This window comes from Bos grunniens, chromosome 6 (assembly GCF_055505025.1).
Source record: "Bos grunniens cultivar Pamir isolate PY7600 chromosome 6, Bosgru_T2T1.0, whole genome shotgun sequence".
NCBI lineage: Eukaryota > Metazoa > Chordata > Mammalia > Artiodactyla > Bovidae > Bos > Bos grunniens.
Window position 1 is genome coordinate 52421347 of NC_141170.1, and position 25128 is coordinate 52446474.

Below are 25128 nucleotides of genomic sequence, written 5' to 3' on the forward strand. Positions count from 1 at the left end.
ATCTCATTCTCTGTAATCCCCTTCTCCTCCTACCCCCAATCCCTCCCAGCATCAGTCTTTTCCAATGAGTCAACTCTTCACATGAGGTGGCCAAAGTATTGGAGTTTCAGCTTTAGCATCAGTCCTTCCAATGAACACCCAGGACTGATCTCCTTTAGGATGGACTGGTTGGATCTCCTTGCAGTCCAAGGGACTCTCAAGAGTATTCTCCAACACCGCAGTTCAAAAGCATCAATTCTTTGGCGCTCAGCTTTCTTCACAGTCCAACTTTCACATCCATACATGACCACTGGAAAAACCATAGCCTTGACTAGATGGACCTTTGTTGGCAAAGTACTATCTCTGCTTTTTAACATGCTATCTAGGTTGTGCCCAGTTATTTGGTCAAGCACTTGTCTAGATGTTGCTGTGAATGTATTTTGTAAATGTGATTGACATTTTCAACCAACTACTGTTAAATAAGGAGATTCAGCTTGATGATCTGGGTGGGCTTATCCTATCCCTTAAAAGTTTCAAGAGTGAAAATGGAAGTTTCCCAGAGTAGAAATTCTGTCTCAAACCTGAAACAGAAATCCCGCTTGAGTTTTCAGCACACTGTCCTGTTTTCGGACTTTCCAATCTCCACAATTTCATGAGCCAGTTCCTTAAAGTAAATCTCTTTTTGCAAGTATGTTGGTTCTGTTTCTATTGGTTCCAATTCTCTGGAAAACCCTGACTGATACGAAAAGGATGACAAAAGTCAGGAGGCACTATAGCCCAGGAAACACTGACATGCTGGCTGTGTTTCTTCTCTCAGCAGAAACCCCAAGTGAATGTACACATTCATTTTCTAGTTTGGGTTTAACCTTTATCCCACCCCTTTCATCTCATTCACTCTCTGCTTCTTTCTGCCCCCCAAATTCCAAAAGAGTCCCTTGGTCTGTTAAAAACGTTGCCACTCACTGAATTGAACTGTTCAGGATATTTTCAATAACTGAGCTCATTACAGTGTAGTTGGAATAAAGTATAATCTTGCTTTCACTGGCAATTTTAAAAGCTCCTTTAAGAAATATCTCCAGGTTCAATCTACTTTGCAAACAGAAAGTGATTTCCTTACTGTTAACCAATTCAATTAGGTTTCCATTTACTGAGAGGTTCTGAAGTACAGGGGAGGAGGCCAAGAGAAGTGATGCTGGCCACAGAGTGGGCTGCCCACTGGAAGCCTACAGTCGATTGAATGAAACTGTCCAGCGTGCTCGGCTGCCTTCGCCTGCAGAGCATGGAGAGCCACACAGCCACACCCTCCATTGCTGACCCTGCACATATAATGAACCGCATTTATGATATCGCTGTCAGCCATTAGCTCTTAACAGAGCTGCCAAGCCCCAGTTCTTTGGTCTCAAATTCCTGTAACATTTTTTCTTTGAGGGGAGCTGGGGGATGGGAGATTTGCTGGAGATGATCTGCATATCTCTTTGCTTCTTCTAATGATATAGTGGCAGAAGTGGAAATATGATTTCAAGAAGCAATAGAAAGTTAGGTATGAACCTACATAAATCTAAACATTATGTAATTCGGGAAATGGAGAAAGGAAAAGATCAGGATCAAATGAAACAATTGGCAAATTTTCCAGAACATTACTCAGTTGATAAATTTTATTCTCAATTCCTTTCTTTCCCTTGTTTCTCCCATCCAGTGTATGAACAGGTTGTAATGGGTCTGCTTTTAAATGCATCCTGATTCTGATCACTTCTCCACATCACCTCTGGCCACATAATTTATCTTCCCTTTTTCCAGGACCAAAACCCTGTGGTCTTTTCTCTACAAAGCAGCTGGAGTGATCCTTTCAAATGTAAAACAAAACTTGTCTTCTATTTGAATCTTCTAGCAACTTCCAGTGTTCTTGCCTGGAGAATCCCAGGGACGGTGGAGCCTGATGGGCTGCCGTCTATGGGGTCGCACAGAGTTGGACACGACTGAAGCGACTTAGCAGCACCAGCAATTTCCCAAGTCATGGAATAAAAGCCAATTTTCTCATCCAAATCCACAAATCACCATGTGACTTGGCTACTAGAGGTACCTCTGTCCTCATTTCCTGCTACTCTGCTTCTTAGCTCTCTGTTCCAGCCACGTTGGCCTTTGGTTGGCTGCCATTTATGCTCCTACATCCTCAGGCAATTGTCACCTGCTGTTCCTCCCTCCTGGCATGCTGTTGCTTAGATTGCTACCTGGCTAGCTTTGCATCATTTTCTTCACCATAATTATCTGCCATTATATCATGCATTTATTTACACATTTGTCAGTAATCTCAGTTGAAATGTAAGCTCCAGGAGAACAGCTGCTTTTTTGTTGCTATTGGTAATTACTGTATATCCTCCTTGCTTTTTCAGAACAGAACCTTAGATAGTCCTAAGGAGGGGCTGGGTAATTAATGAGAAACTCTCTGAGTTCTGAGTTCAGTGGCTAAGGATACCTGAGTGGCTAGAATCTCTAGAGTAGTAGTTCTCAGACATTACTGTGTATCCAAATCCATTGGGAAACTTGCTAAAATTTATGAGTTTGAGCTCATTTTGGTTTAGACTAAGACTTTTCGAATCTGCATCTCACACACATATTTCAAGGGTCCTAGTTAGCTCTTGTGTACCTGGCTTTAGTGGAAGTCTTGGCAGATAGATAATCCACAGAAGCTATTTTATTTCCAGGTGACCAGGAATTAATTACAAATATGCATGGTTCAGTGGGCTTCCCAGGTGGCACCAGGGGTAAAGAACCCATCTGCCAATGCAGGAGATGTAAGAGATACGGGTTAATCCCAGGGTTGGGAAGATCCCCTGGAGGAGGGTATGGAAACCCACTCCAGTATTCTTACCTGAGAATCCCATGGACAGAGGAGCCTGGTAGGCTACAGTCCAAGGGTCGCAAAGAGTTGAACATGACTGAAGTGACTTAGCATGCAGATATGCATGCAGCATACACACATGGTTCAAGCCTGAGGGATATGTGATATGAAGGTTGGGGATTGATTTCCTAAATTGATGTTAGTGGGAATTTATTGAGCTTTGAGTGGAAAATAATGGAAACAAGAAAGTATAAACTGTTTTATACATGGAAGCATTTTATACCTAGATAAAGTGTTCACTGATTGCTTAGGGAGCCCAATATTTGAGATGATTGCTTTTTACAATTAAATATAAAATTATTTATAACCAGCAAATTCAGGCAATTTCAAATGATGCAAATAAGGGCCATTTTTTTTTATTCATCTTCAGTGAACCCCCTTTAGATATTCATTAAAAATGTCAAGGATAGTATTTTACTCTTCCGGTATAGAAGAGAGTGATTAAGTGATTTTGGCCAGAGTAATAATTGTTTCTCACACAGCTGTAAAGGAGATATTTAGAGTGTGTAATATCCATGTGTGTGAACATCTTGGGATTTGTGGATATGACATCTAAGTGGATAAGTCCTTGTTACTGCATCTCATCAGATAGAATGTTCTTCCTGCATTAGCCAAGGCTGCCTAAGGCAATCAACCCACCACTTCTCCACTTTATTCCTCCCAATCAGAGAGGACAATGGAAGAAAGGCAGTGAGGAGTTATCAATCAGCTTGGATTCTAAATAAGGACTTCAGGAGAAGGAAATTGCTAGGAAAAGATTTGTTAGGGCCACTTAAAGTATCAACACAGGTCCACACTATCCACTGATACCATACATTATTGTTACCACTAAGTTCCTCATTAGAATAAAGGTCCTTCATTAAAATATTATATATATATATATATAAATTCTACAAAGTGCCAAGTAGTGCTCATATTGGGAAAGGGTTAATTTTTGTTTTTGTAATCATTGGAATATAACAGGAAAAAAGTTACCAATTACACATGAATTCTAAGGTCATGCCTGTTTGGTTTTAAAATAAATTTATTAGTTCGCTTATTATTTTAAAAGTCATTTAAATGCCTATTTTGTGCAGGTTCAGTGACAAGCACTGGAATATCAAAGATAGAAGACATAGTATCTGCATCAAGGCCTACTTTTTTTTTCTTTATGCATTTATTATTACCTGGCATTATGTGTGTTTTTAAGGAAATGGCAACCCACTCCAGTGTTCTTGCCTGGAGAATCCCAGGGACGGGGCATCCTGGTGGGCTGCCGTCTGTGGGGTTGCACAGAGTCGGACACGACTGAAGTGACTCAGCAGCAGCGGCTCTCGGAGAAGGCAATGGCACCCCACTCCAGTACTCTTGCCTGGAAAATCTCATGGATGGAGGAGTCTGGTGGGCTACAGTCCATGGGGTAGCTAAGAGTTGGACCTGACTGAGCGACTTCACTTTCACTTTTCACTTTCATGCACTGGAGAAGGAAATGGCAACCCACTCCAGTGTTCTTGCCTGGAGAATCCCAGGGACGGGGGAGCCTGGTGGGCTGCTGTCTATGGGGTCGCATAGAGTTGGACACGACTTAAGCGACTTAGCAGCAGCAACAGCAGCAGTGTTCATTGTTGATGGGTGATATAGTTGTGTGTGTGAGATTACCTATCTCCCTCATCCAAATGTAAGCTTCTGTTTTATTCATTGCTGACTATATCCCCAATGCACAGAGTATTCATATAGTAGAAAGTCATTACATAAAATATATGTTTTAAAACATATTTGTTTTTAAAAATAGCTAAGCATAAAGTGCAGTGGAAAGATAGGAGAGGAGAACCAACTCAGCCTGAGGAATGAGGAAAACCCTCAGCCAGGAGTTCACTAGGGAGCAAGACACGAAGAGATTCCGAAGAGTGAAAACAAGGCATTTAGGAAAAACTGTGAGCTGTTCTTCTGGAGCAAAGAGTGTGTTGGTGAAAAGAAGAGGAAAGAGAAGTATGGCAGAGAAGGAAAGCAGAAGGAGATCACTGTGGGCCTTGGACTCCATGTTGAGGTGTCTGGGTATTTTCTTTAGGCAAAGGGTCTGGATGGGGCTGCTGGCTGCCTGTAGGTTTGACCTGAGTCCTTTCCACCTTCCTCTGACTACACTGCCTGGACGGTCACTTGTTGCGTGTGACTGTGGAGGGCCTGACTGCATCTTCTAGGCTCTAGGGACAGACCTGTGACCTAGCCTGGGTATTTCGTTTTCTATCTTCCTGGTCAGAGGGATCGATTTCTGCATGAGAATATGACTCAAGTTGGTCCCAAAAGACTTAATCCTGGAACTTTGTTTTTGGTTGAAACTATTTGGTATAAGAAAGTACTTTTGCATTGAGGTTGAAGATCTTTGATACTATAAACTTTGGGGGCACCATGAAAGAAGGATCTACTAAAATAAAAGTAACATAAAGGAAAGAAATATTAAGATAGGAGGAGATATGCTCTCTGATGACATTGTTTGAACATCTGGACTTAGCCACATGTAAAATTAAAACCTTTGCTGGACCTTCCAGTTGTGTGGGCCCCCAAAGTCCTCTGACCTCTTTTTATTTTTTTTTTAGCCAGTTAGATTTTCTTAAGCCAGTAAGTTAGAGTTCTCTCTCATTCACAGAAGAATCCTAGCTGTTTGAGTATAGAAGAAATTAGAGGCTAGATGCCAGAAAGAAGGTGTGTGTGAGAGAGAGATTTTGAGATTTCTGGAGAAAATTAGACTGTTAAACTGCTGAAGGATCTGGTGATTAGGTATGTCAAGTCAAGACTAGAGAACAAAGTATGGACCACACCAGATTTGGGCAGGGGTCTGAGGGCTAAAGAAGTTAGTGAACTGTTAATACGAACTGTCAGAAATCAAAGGCCTTGTCTGGATTTCTCTAGAATCCAAGATGCTAAATTGGAATAGTTAAATTTTCATTGAAGGCTGAGGGCAAGGCAGTGATGTGGGGTGGGGCCCTGGCTCAAAGGCTAATATATGCGTATAAAACTGGTCCAAGGAGAGCTGTTTACCTTTATGAAGCCTGTTTTCACATGCATTTTATATTCTGGAATTAATCACAGTACAGAGCTTATTTACATTTAGAAAGTGGTCTGAAAGTATAGATTAACTGTAGAGAATAGGAATGGGAGGATTAACTGTAGAGAATAGGAATGGGAGGAAAGAAGCCAGATTACAGTATCAACATCTGACTGTGAAGGGAAAAATTCTTTCTTGACTAGAGTTCCACCTACCCATTGGGCAAGACTCTGGCAGATTCCACTAGTGTCCTCCATGGCTTAGAATGATTCTGAATCAGTTTTTGATCAAAGACCACCCATGCAATCATTCCATCTTGGGTGGGTTTATTTGCAAATGGGCATTGTGGCTAGCAATATAACCGTATTTGTTCCAAGTTAGTGTAAAAGTGGCTCTGAAGTAGTTTACTTACAACTTCTTTGTACTGAGAAATCTATCCTTCAAAACCCTAAATACCATCTCTTATTTCAAATGATGCCTGAGGGGTTTATGAATCTGCAGTCTTTATCACCTAACATGTTGAAACTCTCCTAATGTCTGGATTGAGCATCTGTACTCATATGAAAAGATCCTTAAGTTCAGTGGTAGAGATATAAATCAAGATAAAGCAAGTACTTCTGAAGCTTCAATACAGATACTCCTTGACAGTACTGCCCAGCCATAACTCTGACAGTAATGTGTGATAAATGATCAATGCCTGTCAATGCTCTAGGGTACCAAGGCCATTATTAGGGATCCCTTAAATAAAAATTGTCTGGGACTAAAATATATATTTAATTTGAATGCAACTGTTTATAAGCATCTAAAAGGAAAGGGGGTGAAGGCAATGGCACCCCACTCCAGTACTCTTGGCTGGAAAGTCCCATGGGTGGAGGAGCCTGGTAGGCTGCAGTCCATGGGGTCACTAGGAGTTGGACACAACTGAGTGACTTCACTTTCACTTTTCACTTTCATGCATTGGAGAAGGAAATGGCAACCCACTCCAGTGTTCTTGCCTGGAGAATCCCAGGGACGAGGGAGCCTGGTGGGCTGCCGTCTATGGGGTTGCACAGAGTCGGGCACGACTGAAGCGACTTAGCAGCAGCAGCAGTAGCAAAAGGAAAGGGGGAGATCATTCAACCATTATATTAAAGGAAAAATCTAATATTTTCTATTTTTTAAATTTAACCAGGGGGTAACATTTTAAAATACCATTCAGGTTGTATTATTAACATCACTGCTGGAGATGATGCACTGAACAGACTTGCTTTGTTACTGACACATTGTCTGCCTGTGCCCATTTTAGAAGAGGACAAGGAAGTTAGGAACTGGAAAACCCAAGTAGCCACAGGGATGCCTATAATTTCCTTGAGATAGTACTGGCCTATTATTATTCCACTTAAATCTGAAGAAGTTTATAAAATCTTATCCATAACACTCCTTTGAAGATTCTATTTTTTCTGATGTTATATCGCTGTGATTCGGAAAGAATAGCAGAGGTTGATAGAAAGTACACTTGAAGAAATGTTAAAAATCAAACTGATAGAAACAGTAAGTAAGTCTGGAGTAGAAGCTAAAATGAACCATAGATAATGTCTTTTTCTTGCTTATTATAAACACATAAGAACTTTATAAAACATTATGATATAACACTCAGTACCCTGTGTGGTAACTAAGAACTCATCTTGACTGGAAAAGTCTTCTCTGGCAGTCAGTCATTCATTCAAAAAGTACTTATTTGGTATTTTCTCAATTCTAGTCACTGAGGAAAGAACAATAAACATAGTAGACTGGACCCTAGTGTCTATCCTGGGGAAGCCTGGAGTCTAATAAAGAGACAGAGGTTATAAAAATAATTATACAAATGAATTAATTATACTGCTGCTGTTGCTAAGTCACTTCAGTCGTGTCTGACTCTGTGTGACCCCAGAGATGTCAGCCCACGAGGCTCCCCCATCCCTGGGATTCTCCAGGCAAGAACACTGGAGTGGGTTGCCATTTCCTTCTCCAATGCATGAAAGTGAAAAGTGAAAGTGAAGTCACTCAGTTGTGTCCGACTCTTAGTGACCCCATGGACTGCAGCCCACCAGGCTCCTCCATCCATGGGATTTTCCAGGCAAGAGTACTGGAGTGGGGTGCCATTGCCTTCTCCAATTAATTATACACATACTCAATATTGTGGTAAGTCTTAAGGTGGAAAAGTATAGAATGTCATGAAAACAAATCACAAGGGCACCAATATAAACTAATTCCTACCTGGATACTTCCCATCTCTTTATTTGGTTCAGACAGTAAAGAATCTGCCTACAATGTAGGAGAGCTGGGTTCGATCCTTGGGTTGGGAAGATCCCTTGGAGAAGGGCATGGCAACCCACTCCAGTATTCTTGCCTTGAAAATTCCATGGACAGGGGAGCCTGGCGGGTTACAGTCCATGGAGTCACAAAAGAGTCTGAGAAATTAATACTTTTCATCTCTTCATGTATTATGTTAAACTTTTCCTATGGCCCTTATTTTAAACTTTTAATTTTGAAATTATGTAGATTTCTGTAAAGTTGCAAAGATAGCACAGAGAGAGCCCATGTATTCTTCTCCCAGTTTCTCCCACTGAGCACATCTTACTGTTGTACAATATCAAAACCAGGAAACTGATATGAATATAAAGTATGTATAGTTCTATGTAATTTTACTACACATTAGTTCCATGTAACCACGACTGCAACCAAGATACAAAGTCTTCTACCACTGTGAAGGTTTCCCTCCTGCTCCCACTTTATAATCAGTCGCATCCACTGACCCCTCCCCACCACTGTCACTAAGTTCTGGAAACCACTAATCTGTTCTTCATCTCTATAATGTTGTCATTTCAGAAGCATTATATAAATACAATCATACATATATAATCTTTTGAGATTGGCTTTTTTCACTTGGCATAATGCCCTTGAGATCTAGCCAAGTTGTTGCCTGTATCAATGATTCTTACTTTTTATTGGGCTATTACTTTACAGTGTGAATGTATAATAGTTTGTTTAACCATTCACCTGTATGCATGCTAAGTTGTTCAGTGTCCAACTCTTTGTGACCCTATGGACTGTAGCCCACCAGGCACCTGTGTCCTTGGAATTCTCTAGGCAAGAATACCGGAGTGGGTTGCCATGCCCTCCTCCAGGGGATCTTCCTGACCCAGGGATCGAACACACATCTCTTGCGTCTCCTGCATTTGCAGGTGGGTTCTTTACCACACTACTTAGCTTTTATAGGATATTTTGGCTATTTCCAATGAACTTCTAAATATATTAATTATAGTTATTATTATTAATTATAACCATTATTTTTAACCCAACATCTGAGATTTTTGCAGGATGTTTTATTGACTAAGTTTCTTTCTCTTGACTATGGGCATTTTTTTTCCTATTTCTTCTCATGTCCAGAAATCTTTTATTATTAAACTAGACATGTTGGTGATATACCGTAGAGACTGGATTTTGTTATCTTCCCTGACAAATCCTGAGTTTTGTTTTGAAATTAAGTTAAATTACTAACAGATCCCCTAGAATGTGTAGACTTGGTTTTATATGTTGTTAGGCTGAGTCTATTTTAGTTTTTCCCTTAACTCAAAGGGAATTTCTTATTCTAGTGACTTAGTCTTCTAATGTGTGATCTTTTTAGGGGTTTTAATGGAAAACTTAATGTATTTACCAACCTGCCCTAAATGGCTGGATTCAGACTCCAACCTGACTTCCATACGGCAGATAACAGCTGAAATCTCTGTTCATCTGTCCCCATCTCCTAGCCTTTCAGCTGCTTTTTTTCCTCTCTGGCATTCTTGGCATTTTACCTATATTTGTAATTCAAGGATTAACCAAGGACTCATGGGAAGTTTATACTTAGATTTTGAGTTTCTCTTGTGGCTTCACTTCCTCCTAAAATTTCTAGGAACTCTGGAAGCATCAAACTCCATGCTCTGATTTATCAGATCAACAAAACTGCACGTTTTTTTGCTGATATTTCCCTGCTCTGCATCTTCCAGACTGGGGAGTAGCCCTCAGGGAGGAAGCTGTATAAACACTATTTACACAGTGAGATTCCCTTCATCGGGGTTTGACTCTCTGCTAGTTTTTGCTTGTTTTCAGTTACTCTCTCATGTCTTCAAGCAGATTAAAAAAAAGTTATTTTTTCTCAGGATTTATGATTTTTAATCTGTCAAAGAGTCAATTTGATTTAAACAACTCTGCCATGTCTTACTTAACATGATCTGTTTTTGAATTTTGGCGTAAATGTGTTTACTTATGTTTCTATGAAAAGCATCTATGGCATTCCAAGTCTAGCTTTCCATAGGTAAAAATACATCTTTATTTTCTTTACATGTTTTGTCTTCTGACAACTGAGGGATTTTTCTGTTATTTCTCTTGGAAGTTAAATTTAAAAAGTCAATTTAAAAATCAAATAAACATTTGTTTATTTGAGATTCAATGAAACCTTACTTTGTCTAAGCCCTGTGTTGCTCAAAACACCTGCTTATGAGATAAAGATCAGTTAGATGGAAACATTTTACTTATTTCTTATGTAGTCAGTAAATCCACTTTAGAGCAATATATGTTATACCTCTAGATATGATATGGCATATGAGCCTTTCTGCCAGCCTTTATTTGTCCGTTTGTTGTTTAGTCGCTATGTTGTGTCAGACTCTTTTGAGACCATATGGACTGTAGCCTGCCAGGCTCCTCTGTCCATGGGATTTCTCAGCCAAGAATACTGTAATGGGTTGCCATGTCCATCTCCAAGGCATTTTCCCAACCCAGGGACTGAATCCATATCTCCTACATGGCAGCTGGATTTTTTTACCCCTGAGCCACCTGGGAAACCTTAGCACCTTAGAAAATTCTTTGATATCCTGGGATAGAATCAAGGCAGAGTGTGGTTAAAGTTCGTTTTATAATATTTTTCTTTTATCTGAATAATTTGACTTAAGGTTGCTTGACTTATCCATCTAGTTACTCTCTCTAGAGAATGTTGCTTTTCTAGCCAATTGAAAGACCTTGTTTTCTTCTTTTTATTACTCCAAATGCTATGTACCTTTGACTGTTCATCCTGTTCATATCGTCTGAACATTCCTACCAAGGAATCTCTACCATTTTGTCTATGTAGGGTTTTTACTCATGATAAATCAGTTCACACACATTTCAAGCTCTGCAGAGGACCAACCAGTAGATTAGAAGTAACTGAGTTGGGAATGGGAGTAGAAAAGAGGTGGCTTTGAAAACCACTGCTAAGATACTTCTAAAGCTGGTCTGGCTACAATCAGATAATAGGAAGCTTTTCCTTTCAGATATATCCAAGATAAATGCTCTCCTGTCTTATTTTATACTTCAATCATAGTTTTCTTTCCAGCCAGATCAGAAGATTCTTGAGGGCAAGGATCATGACAACCCCTTTCCTTGTAGGACTGAACATAGTGCTTTACACAGGAGTAAGAAAGCAATGGCACCCCACTCCAGTACTCTTGCCTGGAAAATCCCATGGATGGAGGAGCCTCGTAGGCTGCAGTCCATGGGGTTGATGAGGGTCGGACATGACTGAGCGACTTCACTTTCACTTTTCACTTTCATGCATTGGAGAAGGAAATGGCAATCCACTCCAGTGTTCTTGCCAGGAGAATCCCAGGGACCGGGGAGCCTGGTGGGCTGCCGTCTATGGGGTCGCACAGAGTTGGACACGACTGAAGTGACTCAGCAGCAGCAACATTTTATTTGAGTGTGTTGCTTTGAATTTTGACCATTTGGCTGAATCTGTAGGTTTTCTTAATTTATGATTTTCTAGTTACTTGACATTGTCAAATTTTGATATCCTACTAAAAAGCACGAAGATGCACCTTGAAGATTAGTAATTTGACTTCTGCCTGATTCTTCAGCCACAGCACATATTACTTTATTTCTCCCTCACTTACTATGCTCTTGCTACATTGGTCTTCTTTCAGTACTTTTACATATCATGCAATTCTTTGCCTAGAATGGACATGGCACATGCCACTTTCATCACCCAGCTGACAGATCCAATGGTAATTCCTCAGAGAGGTTTTCCGGATCACCTGATCAATATTTCCTGTTCCCTTGAACATTCCCCTGTTCAAGACAATGCTCCCCTGACATTCCCTTGCCCATTACTCTGTTTTACTTTCTTTGTGAAAGTGAGTCACTCGGTTGTGTCTGACTCTTGGTGACCCAATGGACTATACAGTCCATGGAATTCTCCAGGCCAGAATACTAGAGTGGGTAGACTTTCCCTTCTCCGGGGGATCTTCCCAACCCAGGGATCAAACCCAGGTCTCCTGCATTGCAGGCAGATTCTTTACCAGCTGGGCCACAAGGAAAGCCCACTTTCTTTGTAGCACTTCCTTTTACCTGAAATTATTCTCTCAATAGCTGGTTGTTTGCTTCCTGGCTGTCTTCCCATGTTAGCGTCTAAACTCCAGGAGGGCAAGGAAAAAACTCCTTTCATTAACAGCAGTATCCTCAATGCTTAGAACTGTGAATGAATATTGAGTTGTCACCCTGTGTGTCATCTTCAAAACAATTTGTCATGGATCCAGTATTTCAATGCACATATTGTCAAATGGTTTTAGTGATAAATGGCATGAAAGTAGGGACTAGGGACTAGGGATTTTTCAAAGGAATAAACAAAGCATTATTTTCAATTTAATTACACACTGAGAGCACAGGTCATAGGATCTACCAGTGAAAAGCAAAGGACAAATATTGACAGTGTCTTGAATATAATAATTGTTGCTGTTCAGTTGCTCATTAGTATCAGACTATTTGCAGCCCCATGGACTGCAGCATGCCAGACTTCCCTGTCATTTGCTATCTCCTAGAGTTTGCTCAAACTCTTGTCCATTGAGTTGGTGATGCTATCCAACCATCTCATCCTCTCTCCCTGCCTTCTCCTCCTGCCCTTGATCTTTCTCAGCCTTAAGACCTTTCCCAATGAGTCAGCCCTTTGGATCAGGTGGCCAAAATATTGGAGCTTTAATACTTATTGAGTATTTACTGTGTACTAGATTAGACATTAAAAATACTAGAATATAAACTATCAAATACTAGACTTTGAAAAAAAATACCAAAACTCATTTAGTCCTTATGGTAACTGAGAGATAGGTATACTATAGTCATCATTTTCTGGTTGATAACATTAGGAACAGGAGTTAGATAAGGAGTAACATAGGTTGATTTGCCTGGAGTTCTAAAGCCAGTAACCGGACTTCCCTGGTGGCTCAGATGGTAAGAGCATCTGGCTACAGTGCGGGAGACCCAGGTTCAATCCCTGGGTCAGGAAGATCCCCCTGGAGAAGGAAATGGCACCCCACTCCAGTACTCTTGCCTGGAAAATCCCATGGACAGAGCAGCCTGGTGGGCTATAGTCCATGGGGTCGCAGAGAGTCAGACACGACTGGGCAACTCCGCTTTCACTTTCTGAAGCCAGTAAGTGGCAGAGCTGGGAATTAACCCCACGCAGTTTGATTCCATTCTGTGGTGGTAACCGCTGTGCTGTAGTGCCTCATTGCCACTTAGGAGTAAGAGTTTGTTCTCACTTCTTTAGTTCTCTCATTTATTTATAAAGTAGATCTGGAATTGTTTTGCATATAGTCTCACAACTATATAGTTTAGAATAAGGAATCATGGACTTGCAGTTGAGTTGCAGGCCCATGTATGTTATTCATCTATGTAAAATTCCACCTAACATCTCCGATTCTCAGTTTCCAGTTATGCAACATGAAGGGTACTTTGAGCCTTATTAAAGATAAACTAGTATTTTATGATATTTTATTTTCTTGTGGGAGCTCTGAGTACCATACTGCTGCTAAATTGCAGAAGAAGATTGTTAGGCATATTTAATAGATTGTGCTGTGCTTAGTCACTCAGTCGCGTCTAACTTTTTGCGACTCCGTGGACTGTAGCCTGCCAGGCTCCTCTGTCCATGGGGACTCTCCAGGTAAGAATACTTGTGTGGGTTGCCATGCCCTCCTCCAGGGGATCTTCCCAACCCAGGGATTGAGCCCAGGTCTCCAGCATTGCAGGAGGATTCTTTACCATCTGAGCCATCGGGGGACCCATGAATACTGGAGTGGGTAGCTTATCCGTTATCCCTACCCAGGAATCAAACCAGGGTCTCCTGCATGGAAGGTGTGTTCTTTACCAGCTGAGCTACCAGGGAAGCCCTATTTCATAGATTACCTGGACTTTATTCATCTCCAGTTTGTTCTTCTCATTAGCGCTCTGGTCTTGTTTGCCAGCTCCTTTCTTCTGAGGGCCCTTTCCAAAAAAGATGTAATTTACAAAGGCATATTCCAGCAGAGCCAGGAACACAAACACGAAGCAACCCATCAGGTAAATGTCAATCGCTTTGACATAAGGAATCTTTGGCAGGGTCTCCCTGAGGTGAGTGCTGATGGTGGTCATTGTCAGCACTGTGGTGATTCCTATGAAACAGAAAAACACAGCTCAGCTGAATGCACTGTGAAGATTCCTGTTGAAGACAGATGACAGATGCCATTCTCTTGTTAGTATCCCAGAATGACGGCAGTGATACAATAAACCACGGGGTGAAAAGAGCAGATGGTTTAAAAGACAAAGCTGCAGGCTCCTTACATAGTTCGTGAGTGAATCATAAAATGGGATGCTTTGTGAATGTTGGGTTGAAAACTGTATTTTAAAAAATAATGCACAAAGGAGAAAGAAAGGTAAATGGAAATATTAAAATCTCATTGATTCACCCACTGTTCACTGTCACATGTCCCTCATTCTGCTACATGCCACCTTCTTTCCTTCCTTCTCTCAGCATCTGTCATGTCCATCCTAAATCTGTTCTTGTAATACTAATCCCCATGACAGCCACTACCAAACTGAAAGTCAATGACCAGTTTAAGAACTATTTCATTGCATGAAACTAATATACCCAGGTCATAGGGTCAGTATTGATTTTTAAAAGTATAATGCAACATTCATAGTGAGTTGACATGGAAAGAAGAAACTAATAAAGTTCATGATTTGCATCAAGTATTTGATACATGTATTTTAAAATATAATAAAATCTTACTGACTTTTCCCCCTAAAACATTACCTCTAGTTCCTTGATTCCAGAGACTAGAGTGAGTTAGCTCCCTGGAGTCGGGAAAAGACTTCCTAAAAATTCAACTTGTTAAAGAAATTTAAGACTAGTCTTTTAGAAGGAAGATTTTTGCGTTGTCTACTTTGTTAAATGTATCATTCTTAACAGTATAATCTTTGTGTGTCTGTATAACATTTTGTGTTGATGATGGTGATAAAACAATGATTGGGGAAAATAAGAAGTGATATGCCTACTGAATCCTAAACTATGCTGTAATATTGATATTGCACACCTGTATAGGACTTCCCTGGTGGCTCGGACAGTAAAGAATCTGCAATGTGGGAGACCCAAGTTTGAACTCTAGGATGGGAAGATCCCTTGCAGAAGGGAATGGCTACCCACTTCAGTAGTCTTGCCTGGACAGAGGAGCCTGGTGGGCTACAGTCCATGGGGTCACAATGAGTTGGACATGATTGAGTGACTAATATACACACACAGTGATTTTCCAGTTGTGGACACATCTCTGAATTCTATGCAGTTGTAACAGCCTGCTGAGTGGGATAGGGCAGGTATATTGTTCCCATTTTATAGCTAAGTAAACAGAGACTCTGAGATTAGCTATTTTACTGTAGATCACTGAGCTAGGGGCAAAAAGGCAAGGAGGTACGAAGCAAAGGCATTTAAAATAAAAGCAAAACCTAAAACTCGATGGAGTTCCTCAAAAATAAAGACAAGAGATGTAAAATGGATACTAAAGACAAAGGAGAACTGGCAAAGGGAACAGAAGTTCGAAAATGATAAGGGAACAAAATAGTTTCAACTTCATTTGTGAGTGAGATTATTCTATTTGGATTCCCTGATTTGACCGCCCAGCTTTAGGAGAATAGAGGTAGTCAGAACTACTGTACAAAACGTTTAAATCGTTGACATCAGTAATGGATTTAAATGTCTGGACTGATATGAAATGCCCTCGTGAGTGGTCCTATTTAGTTTTTTGAATAAAATTTTAAATTTCTCATAATTCTACCTAACCTCTGATACAGAAACAAACAATTCATTTAAAATACATCAATTCCACTTCTGCTTCTAGTCCTTGGCTTAACTTTTTTTAAGCAAGGGGGAGGGGTTGGTAAATACATTTATTTTCTACTTAATTAGGTTTTAAACTACCTTAGGTTTTACATTTCAAAAGACAGTTTTATTCATTATATGCTGACATCTCTAATCAAAATATTGTTAGCTTTGAGGAGAGATGTGTAAAAAAGAACTGCAATTCATGACCTTGATGGTTCATATTCCCTGCTGTAGACATTGTCCAATGTTTTTCTTTAACCATGGCATATATATGTATTCATATTCACATTCAAATAATATGTGCACATACATATGTATGATATGATAAAGTATTTGTCTAGTTTCCTTAGTCTTGGAATGTTCAATGGTTGATGAGGGGCTGCTAGCACTTGACTTTGTGAGCCTTAGATACTCAACCAATAGAAATGAGCTGTGGACATGATGACTAGTCTAGGGGTGAAAGGTTATGCTGATTATTTAATCCAGTTCTGTAGTCTCAGAAGACCTAGGTATGTTAGCTTAGTCACAAATGATGCTCTTTTTCATGAACATATGCATGTGTGTGTGGGTGTGTGCGTGTGTGTGTGTGCGCGTGCATGAATAATCCCAGAAGATGATAAATGAAATTGCTCTGGGTCAAATAATAAGGCTGACCCACACATACCCAGATTCATCAGACAGATCATACATATTCTAACTTTCCAAGGAATCCTTTAAAATTAAACACAGCCCTTCAGCTTGGAGCAATTATTCAGTCACGGCAAGATTAATTCTGAATTTTGTTCTTCAGGAAAGAAACCATTTTTATTCTGTCCTGATTATAGATCATTAATACAGCTGATGAATATCTGTACCTTTCTCAAGTGCAAGAAGCTCCATTTAAGGGAAATTCAGATAGATACAATTTAACTACATTTAATATTCAAAAGATAGTATTGACATAGCTTGTGAATAGTTACAAGATTTAGCTTTCTTCAGGTCCATTTGAGATAATGTAATAATGTTCTCCACCAAAGAAAGCAGGAACCAAGGAAGAAATCACAAAGTTAGTAAAAATTAGTGTAATGAGAATTTTAAAATATGTTCTAAGAAGCACTTATATAGGGTTGAATGTACTCCAAGATTATTATTTATTTTAATTTTGGTAAAGTGATAAAAAGATGTTATGTTGTAAAACGTGCACTCTGTTAAGTGCTTACATGTAGATGTTTTATTACCAAGCACCCTTAGGGCACTCTCATCCTTTGGCTTTCTATGAGAGAAGCCCTTGCCCGTAATGCTTCTCATTGGTTGTTATTTGAGGTGAAATCCCACCAACCCTCTGGGGTGCTGGAATGCATTACCTAGTGCAACTCTGGCTGCAGATGCGTCATAATTGATCCAAAACGACACCCAGGACAGAATTGTAATCAGTGTGGAAGGCATGTAGGTTTGCAAAATGAAGTAACCGATGTTTCTTTTTAGACGAAAACTTAGTGACAGTCGTGGGTATGCCCCTGAATGGAAAAAAATAAAAGAAAAAAATCAGATGGTCATTTGGTTGGCTCCATCTTCCTTCTCAGCACCCCTAGTACATTTTGGGGGAAACTTCTCACCTGTTGTGAATTCCACCTTTTTGGACACCATCTTGTAATCAACAATTGAAAACTGAGGGAGCTCAATTTTATTCACTCCTGTTACTGCGCCCTCTCCTCCATTCCAGTAAAACTCAATGTCATCAGTGGTGTAGCCATCTGAAACGAAGAAACAGTATAGTTAGATAGAGTTCAGTTGGCCTAGAAATTCCTTTTGAAGACAGTCGGGGATCTGAGAAAAAATTCCCAGTGACTGATGATAAGATGATGTTTTAAATCAGGATGACAAAAGAGATTTGTTGAGTGCTATTTCTGATAGGCTGGTTGTGGTTGCATTGAGCAGACGGACACCGCTGGCCTCGGTGAACATAAGCTCTGTGATCATTCAGTGATATCCTCTATCACTGCTGTGTATTTACTCTCCTTGTGTCTACCAGTGAATTGGAGGATGCCTGGATTCTAGGTGTCTTGGCATAGAAGACTCTTAAGAGTGCCTTAGACTGCAAGGAGATCAAACCAGTCAATCCTAAAGGAAATCAACCCTGAATATTTATTGGAAAAACTGATGCTGAAGCTGAAGCGCCAACACTTTGGTCACCTGATGCAAAGATCCAACATAATGGAAAAGACTCTGATGCTGGGAAAGATTGAAGGCAAAAGGAGGAGAGAGCAGAGGATGAGATGGTGAGATAGGATCACTGACTCAAGGGACATGAATTTGAGTACACTCCAGGAGACAGTGAAGGACAGAAGAGCCTGGTGTGCTGCAGTCCCTGGGGTCGCAAAGAGTTGGATACGACTTAGTGACTGAACAACATTTAATCACAACAAGTATAATAATAGAGCACATATTTGTTAAGAGAGAAAGAAAGAATATTCTTGTTAGAAATATATTCTTGTTAGAAATTCTTGTTAGAAAGAATAAAGGGATGAAGTATAATGAAAGAACAAATTGGTACAGATCTGTTAAATGATCAAGACATTCAAGATAGCAGTCTCTTTTTTAAAAAAAAATAAACTTAGGCAAGCTTCTATTTATATCTTTTGATTATAGCTAATATATATGTATATATATATATGTGAAAATTTTAGGAACCATGTGATTTTTTGATGATATTTTTATATCTTAATACTTATGAGAGTGAGCTTTAAGTAATTTAGGAGAACATGAGGAGGATTATAGATTGTGGCAGAAGGGTCTATCCTGAAATCTATTCTCCCTTTCATTTTTGCTCCCACTTCCCAGTAGTCTATTTAAGATTATAGAATAGATCATATATTATCATATATTAGAATAGCTTGCATAAAAACAATGAACTGATATATCCAAAAGTCTAAAATTCACTTAAGACATAAAGAAGGCTATATTTGTATCTATCTTCTAGAGACAAAGAGAGTCTTTCTAAGTTTCTTTTCTTTTTTATTCAATCCTTTTGTTTTCAGCCTGTATTCTTATCTTCAAGCTCTGCACTGATATCCGCCTATCCCAAAGACCTGCTGTTCTCCCCTCTTCAGAGGAGAAGCCTCTGGTCATGGAGTGGAGGTGTGGGACTAGGGGTCTGGAGATTTAATTGATTAGACTCTCTGTTTTTCTGTTAATAGTCCCACCTACATCCCTCCTGCCAAAGCTATTTTATTAGGCAATTCCTGAGCTTTTTTTCTGGTGGGGAGGGGTCTGTGTATAAATCTGTTTACCTGCTAAGTTTATTTTTTATTTATATTCACCTCAAATAAAAAAGCATCCAATTCTTTTCCATTTAGAAAGGATAGAACCGGGGGACTAGAAGCTTGGGTACTTGGATAGGGGTTAGAACAGTGAGATTAAGGAAGAAAGCTGGGTGTGGGGATTTGGTGGGGCCTATTTAATGAAGGCTGCTACCACTTGTGTGACTATTTAGAGTAACTGCTGCTTTCACAGTCCTCTAATAAGATGTGTGTGTGTGTGCTAAGTCACTTTGCAACCCTATGGACCATAGTCTGCTAGGCTCCTCTGTCCATGGGATTCTCCAGGCAAGAATACTGGAGTGGGCTGCCATGCCCTCCTCCAGGGGATTTTCTGAACCCAGGGATCTAACCCACATTTCTTATGTCTCTTGCATTGGCAGGCAAGTTCTTTACCACTAGCACCACCTGGGAAGCTCTTAATAAGAGGTAACATGAACGTGTTAGTTGCTAAGTTGTGTCCGACTCTGCGATGCCATGGACTGTAGCCTGCCAGGCTCCTCTGTCCATGGAATTCTCTAGGCAAGAATACTGGAGAGGATTGCCATTCCCTTCTCTAAGGGATCTTCCTGACCCAGGGATCAAACCCAGATCTCCAGCACTGCAGTCAGATTCTTTACCATTTGAGCCATTCCCTTAATAAGATGTAGGAGAATTTTAAAAGTGGAGAGAGAGAGAGAGAAAGAGAGAGAGAGAGAGAGAGATGACTACCTCTTGTGCATCAGTAGGGGAATGACAGCTTGCCTGGAGCCCACCATGCTTTCCACCTAGAACACTGTTTCCATTTAGGGTGCTCTGGCTATTGGGTCCAAACCCCAAGGGATATGCAAGAAAAACACAACAATATTTGTAAGAAAACCCAGTCATCCCAGGGAAGCAAAACAACCAGAACATTCAAAATAGATGTCATCTCATGAGAAGAAGTGTTGGAGAAAGCAGACAAGAATATGAACTTCTCATTTCCCACCCTTATTCAAAATTTGGGAACACATAAGGATATATGATTAGCATGGAAAAAGTTCCTTACTTCCTTGTTCTGAAACCCATGCTGCTGCTGCTGCTGCTAAGTCGCTTCAGTCGTGTCTGACTCTGTGCGACCCCATAGACGGCAGCCCACCAGGCTCCTCTGTCCCTGGGATTCTCCAGGCAAGAATACTGGAGTGGGTTGCCATTTCCTTCTCCAATGCATGAAAGTGAAAAGTGAAAGTGAAGTCACTCAGTCGTGTCCTACTCTTAGCCCATGCTGCTGCTGCTAAGTCACTTCAGTCGTGTCCGACTCTGTGCGACCTCATGGACGGCAGCCCACAAGGCTCCCCCGCTCCGGGATTCTCCAGGCAAGAACACTGGAGTGGATTGCCATTTCCTTCTCCAATGCATGAAAGTGAAAAGTGAAGGTGAAGTGGCTCAGTCATGTCCGACTCTTAGTTGACCCCATGGACTGTAGCCTACCAGGTTAGGTTTTAATAAAAATGTGTGTTAGATGAATTGACGAGAAGATGCCACTGATGAGGCCAGATTAGTGGCTTGGATGACAGTTTGAACAAATTACAGAGAAGTGGAAAATATAAGGGCCAATATATGAATAGTGGGCATGAGTGAAAGAAGAAGAGGAGCTGTAACACACAAAACCAAAGACGAATTTCCCTGAATTTAATAACTAAACTATTTTGTCTATTGAGGGGCTCATTATATCAGACAACCCTGATATCATTCCTGAACTCTAAGGTAAAATAATAATTTTACAATCTTCCAGACACAAAATAGAGGGTGTTTTCACAGGAAAAGCTATTGGACTTCAGATATACAACTTTAGAAAGGAAGGGATTATAGAATAACAATTCAGAACAGCTAGTGTAAAAGCAAAAGGGCAGCAACTCAGAGACTCAAGAGTCCCATTCTCTGCTGAAATACCACTTCCTTCCAGAGAAGATATATAAAGATCCGAGAACATTACCCAGGGACCTATTTGAGGAAACTATTCTACAGAGGACTCCAGTCAAACAAAGGAATCAGGATGGATAACTAGGATATCATCAGGGAAAGCACTTTGGAAACAGGGGGGCTGGGAAGAATTTTAAGACAACTTTGCTCAAATCTATGGAAACGCATTTGAAAATTTGAATAAAACATAATTTTGTTATAAGAAAAGCATTTGCTAAAGCTTGAATCAGGAGAGGCAGAAGATCAAAATACATGTAGATGTGTGGCTGAGTCCCTTTGCTGTCCATGGAAACTATCACAGCCATACTCCAATATAAAATAAAATAATTTAATTAAACAAACAAACAAAAAGCTTGATATTACCCCTTACAAACAAGCACCAGATTCCAACAGTTAAGAACTGATAATTCTATTTCTACTTAAACAATTCCAAAGTATAAGCTAAGAATAAAAACTTTCAAATTATTTTCATAAACAGAACATATTAGTGAAACAAGATCCAGCAGGACATTAAATAACAATGTATAACATAATTAAATAAACAATGTTTACTCCAGGAGTGCAAATATTCAATATTAGAAAAATTTAGTAATATACTTCATTATATTAACAGATCTAAGGAGAAAAAAAGCATATGATTATATACCACAGGTGCTAAAAAGGCATTTGACAAAATTTAATAGCCAGTCTGTTTTTTTAACAAAACAAACACCACCAATAAATATGACTATATGGATATTTCCATAATGTGGTAAGATATAACTTTCTCAGTCTCAAAACCAGAATCATGTTTATTGTGGAAATAGTGGACTATTCCCATGAAAGTTAAGAACAAAATAAGAGTGTCCACTGTTAGTGCTATTATTTTTAACATTGTTATGGAAACACTAGCCATTAAGTAAGTGAATGAAAATTTTGAACTACAAAGTTTGAAAACTGCTGGTTACGTACACAGGGTTAAAACAGCAAAAGAGACACTGATGTATAGATCAGTCTTATGGACTCTGTGGGAGAGGGAGAGGGTGGGAAGATTTGGGAGAATGGCATTGAAACATGTATAATATCATGTATGAAACGAGTCACCAGTCCAGGTTCAATGCATGATACTGGATGCTTGGGGCTGGTGCACTGGGACGACCCAGAGGGATGGTATGGGGAGGGAGGAGGAAGGAGGGTTTAGGATGGGGAACACATGTATACCTGTGGCGGATTCATTTCGATATTTGGCAAAACTAATACAATATTGTAAAGTTTAAAAATAAAATAAAATTTAAAAAAAAAGAAAACTGCTGGTTAAAGTATTAAGGTTAATTATACAATTGCATATCCAGTAAGCCCTAAAGAATTAACTGAATGACTATTACAAACAATAGAATTAGTATGATTATGGGGTACAAAATTACTACACAGAAATGAGTGGTTTTCTTATATAAAACAAAAATTTACAATGACTGTTTTTAAAATAGAGACAAGAAATATCTAGTAATAAACTTAGAAACAGGCAAGACTTACATAAAGCAATATTTGAAACACTTTTGAAAAGCACAAAAGAAGCCTTGAACAAATAAAAAGGCATACCATATTTCAAATAGGAAGACTCAACATCATAAGTTCGTTTATAATTTAATGTGATTGCCTAGTAATACCAATGGGCTTTTTTTGGAGGGGGAGGAACTAGACAAAAGTGATTCTAAAATTAAAATAAACAGATTAGACAATCTAAGACAACTGTAAAAATTAAGACTCTTGACTTTGTGCTACTAACCTTAGCTTGACAACCAGGCATGAACTTATGTGTGTGTGTTACTCATTGGATGAGTAGGCATTTATTGAGTGCAGACTATGTGCTGGGAATGGAAAGTTACCATGGTTACAGTAGTGAATGAAACTGACATGGCTCCTGCCCTCTTGGAGACTGCATATTTCATGTAAAATGTTACATATTTCACCACAAAATTCCTTTCTAAATCTTTCTGTGTGGATTGGTTTCCTTTAGTACATGTTCTAATATTTAGGAAAGCTAAAACTACAGTTGCCAAGGTAAAAGATTTAGGTACGCTTATTAAATGAATTTAAGTGATGTCAAAGGTGATATTTGAGCATTCATTTTGGTGCAGCTCGTACATTATAGAGCGGGCTCTGGAACCAGGAATCCTGGTTTTAACTTTCTGTGGTTCTGGAGTCAACATGATGGCAGGAGCTACCTGTTCACCAGCTTCCTGATTGCAGTGAAGTGCTCAGGCCCCATGGTAGGGCCAGTCTGCACTGTGGTGCTGGGAGTCATTTCTAGTTGCCCGGGCTAGCCTAGCCTACTATTTCTGTTTTTTAATTTTGTAAGCAGCACTTCCTTATTAAATCTCTTTCTGCTTGTTGCCAAATGGGCTTCTATAACAATTCTGCAACAAAAATCTAGATCTATATATTGTCTTTGTCTTCTAGGGAAGAATTATTTCCTCCAGATTTGGGATTACCAGAGCTTCCATTAAAACCTCTGCCGTGGCCTCTGCTGGTCATTCATTCGCTGTTTCTGTGTCTCACATCCTGCTTTCTAAACTCTGTTCTGTACCTCTGGGGCTGGACTCTGTCTCTCTTGCTTCCTTTAGATGCCCCTAGGAAGAACAGGCTGAAGATTAGACGGTAGAAGGGGAAGGAAAGGCCCTTGATTCTGTCTCTGACAAGGTGGCGGTTGCGTTGCTGGCAGTCGCTGCTGGGACAGTGGGGTGATTCCAGACTCTCGCAGCACCTCTTTTGGCACCTCCACCGACAACCAGGACAGCATTTCTAATAGGATCCAACAGATGCAGGCTCATGGCGCTTGCCTCTGGCTTTTGCTCCCTTAACACCCTTTTCTTTTTTTTCTCTCTTGCTTTTCCAGCTCTTCCAGTCTTTGTAATCAATTCTCTCTATTAAGTCCCCCTTTTTAAAAATTAATTAATTTATTTTGAAGCTAATTACTTTACAATATTGTAGTGGTTTTTGCCATACATTGACATGAATTAGCCATGGTTGTACATGTGTCCCCCATCCTGCACGCCCGCCACCTGCCTCCCCATCCCATCCCTCAGGGTTGTCCCAGTGCACCAGCTTTGAGTGTCCTGTTTCATGCATCAAACCTGCACTGGTTATCTATTTCACGTATGGTAATATACATGTTTCAATGCTACTCTCTCAAATCATCCCACCTGCACCTTCTCCTACAGAGTCCAAAAGTCTGTCCTTATATCTGTGTCTCTTTTGCTGTCTAGCATATAGGGTTGTCGTTACCATCTTTCTAAATTCCATATATGTATTAATATACTGGATTGGTGTTTTTCTTTTTGACGTACTTCTCTGTATAATAGGCTCCAGTTCCATCCACCTCATTCCCTTTTTGAAAAACCTTGAGTGGTTTCTGCTTTCCCACTGAGTTTCTGTCAACACATGGTACATCTTATTGTGCAAATATTTTATCTGTTTACATAGTTTTGTGTTTATCTCTGTCTTTTGTCTCCTCCATCTCTCATTATATTATGTACTTTTTGAGAGCAAAGACCTTCTTTTATTCATTAAAGCAATTCTCGAATCCTAGAACACATTTTGCCCATAGTTACGCATCCAATATATGTATTTGTGAATAAATGAATTTATGAATGCTGTTTGCTGCTTAGGGGTCTGCATTTATTGTCTCAAACTGGTAACCTGATATATAATTTATTTGGTAGCATTTTTGAGTCAGATACACTTTTGATTACAGTGATTCTGCCTACAGGAGCATTACAGGTGGGTCTGGGCCCCAAGGAAATGGAAAAAGCTGCTTATTAATTTTAGGCTTATTGAGTAACTAGGTGATAAATTA

The 25128-nt window shown here is 39.8% G+C and overlaps 1 protein-coding gene across 1 annotated transcript in view; it reads right to left on the reverse strand.

Moving 5' to 3' along the window:
* The window catches only part of GABRB1 (gamma-aminobutyric acid type A receptor subunit beta1), a 454930-nt gene that overhangs the window by 11078 nt on the left and 418724 nt on the right, over window positions 1–25128 (reverse strand). The window contains exons 6-8 of the mRNA XM_086405923.1: window positions 17652–17789; window positions 17400–17552; window positions 14109–14353 (exon numbers count right to left, since the gene is read on the reverse strand). Of these exons, the coding sequence (XP_086262049.1) occupies window positions 14109–14353; window positions 17400–17552; window positions 17652–17789 (536 nt within the window). The remainder of the gene's footprint in view (window positions 1–14108; window positions 14354–17399; window positions 17553–17651; window positions 17790–25128) is intronic.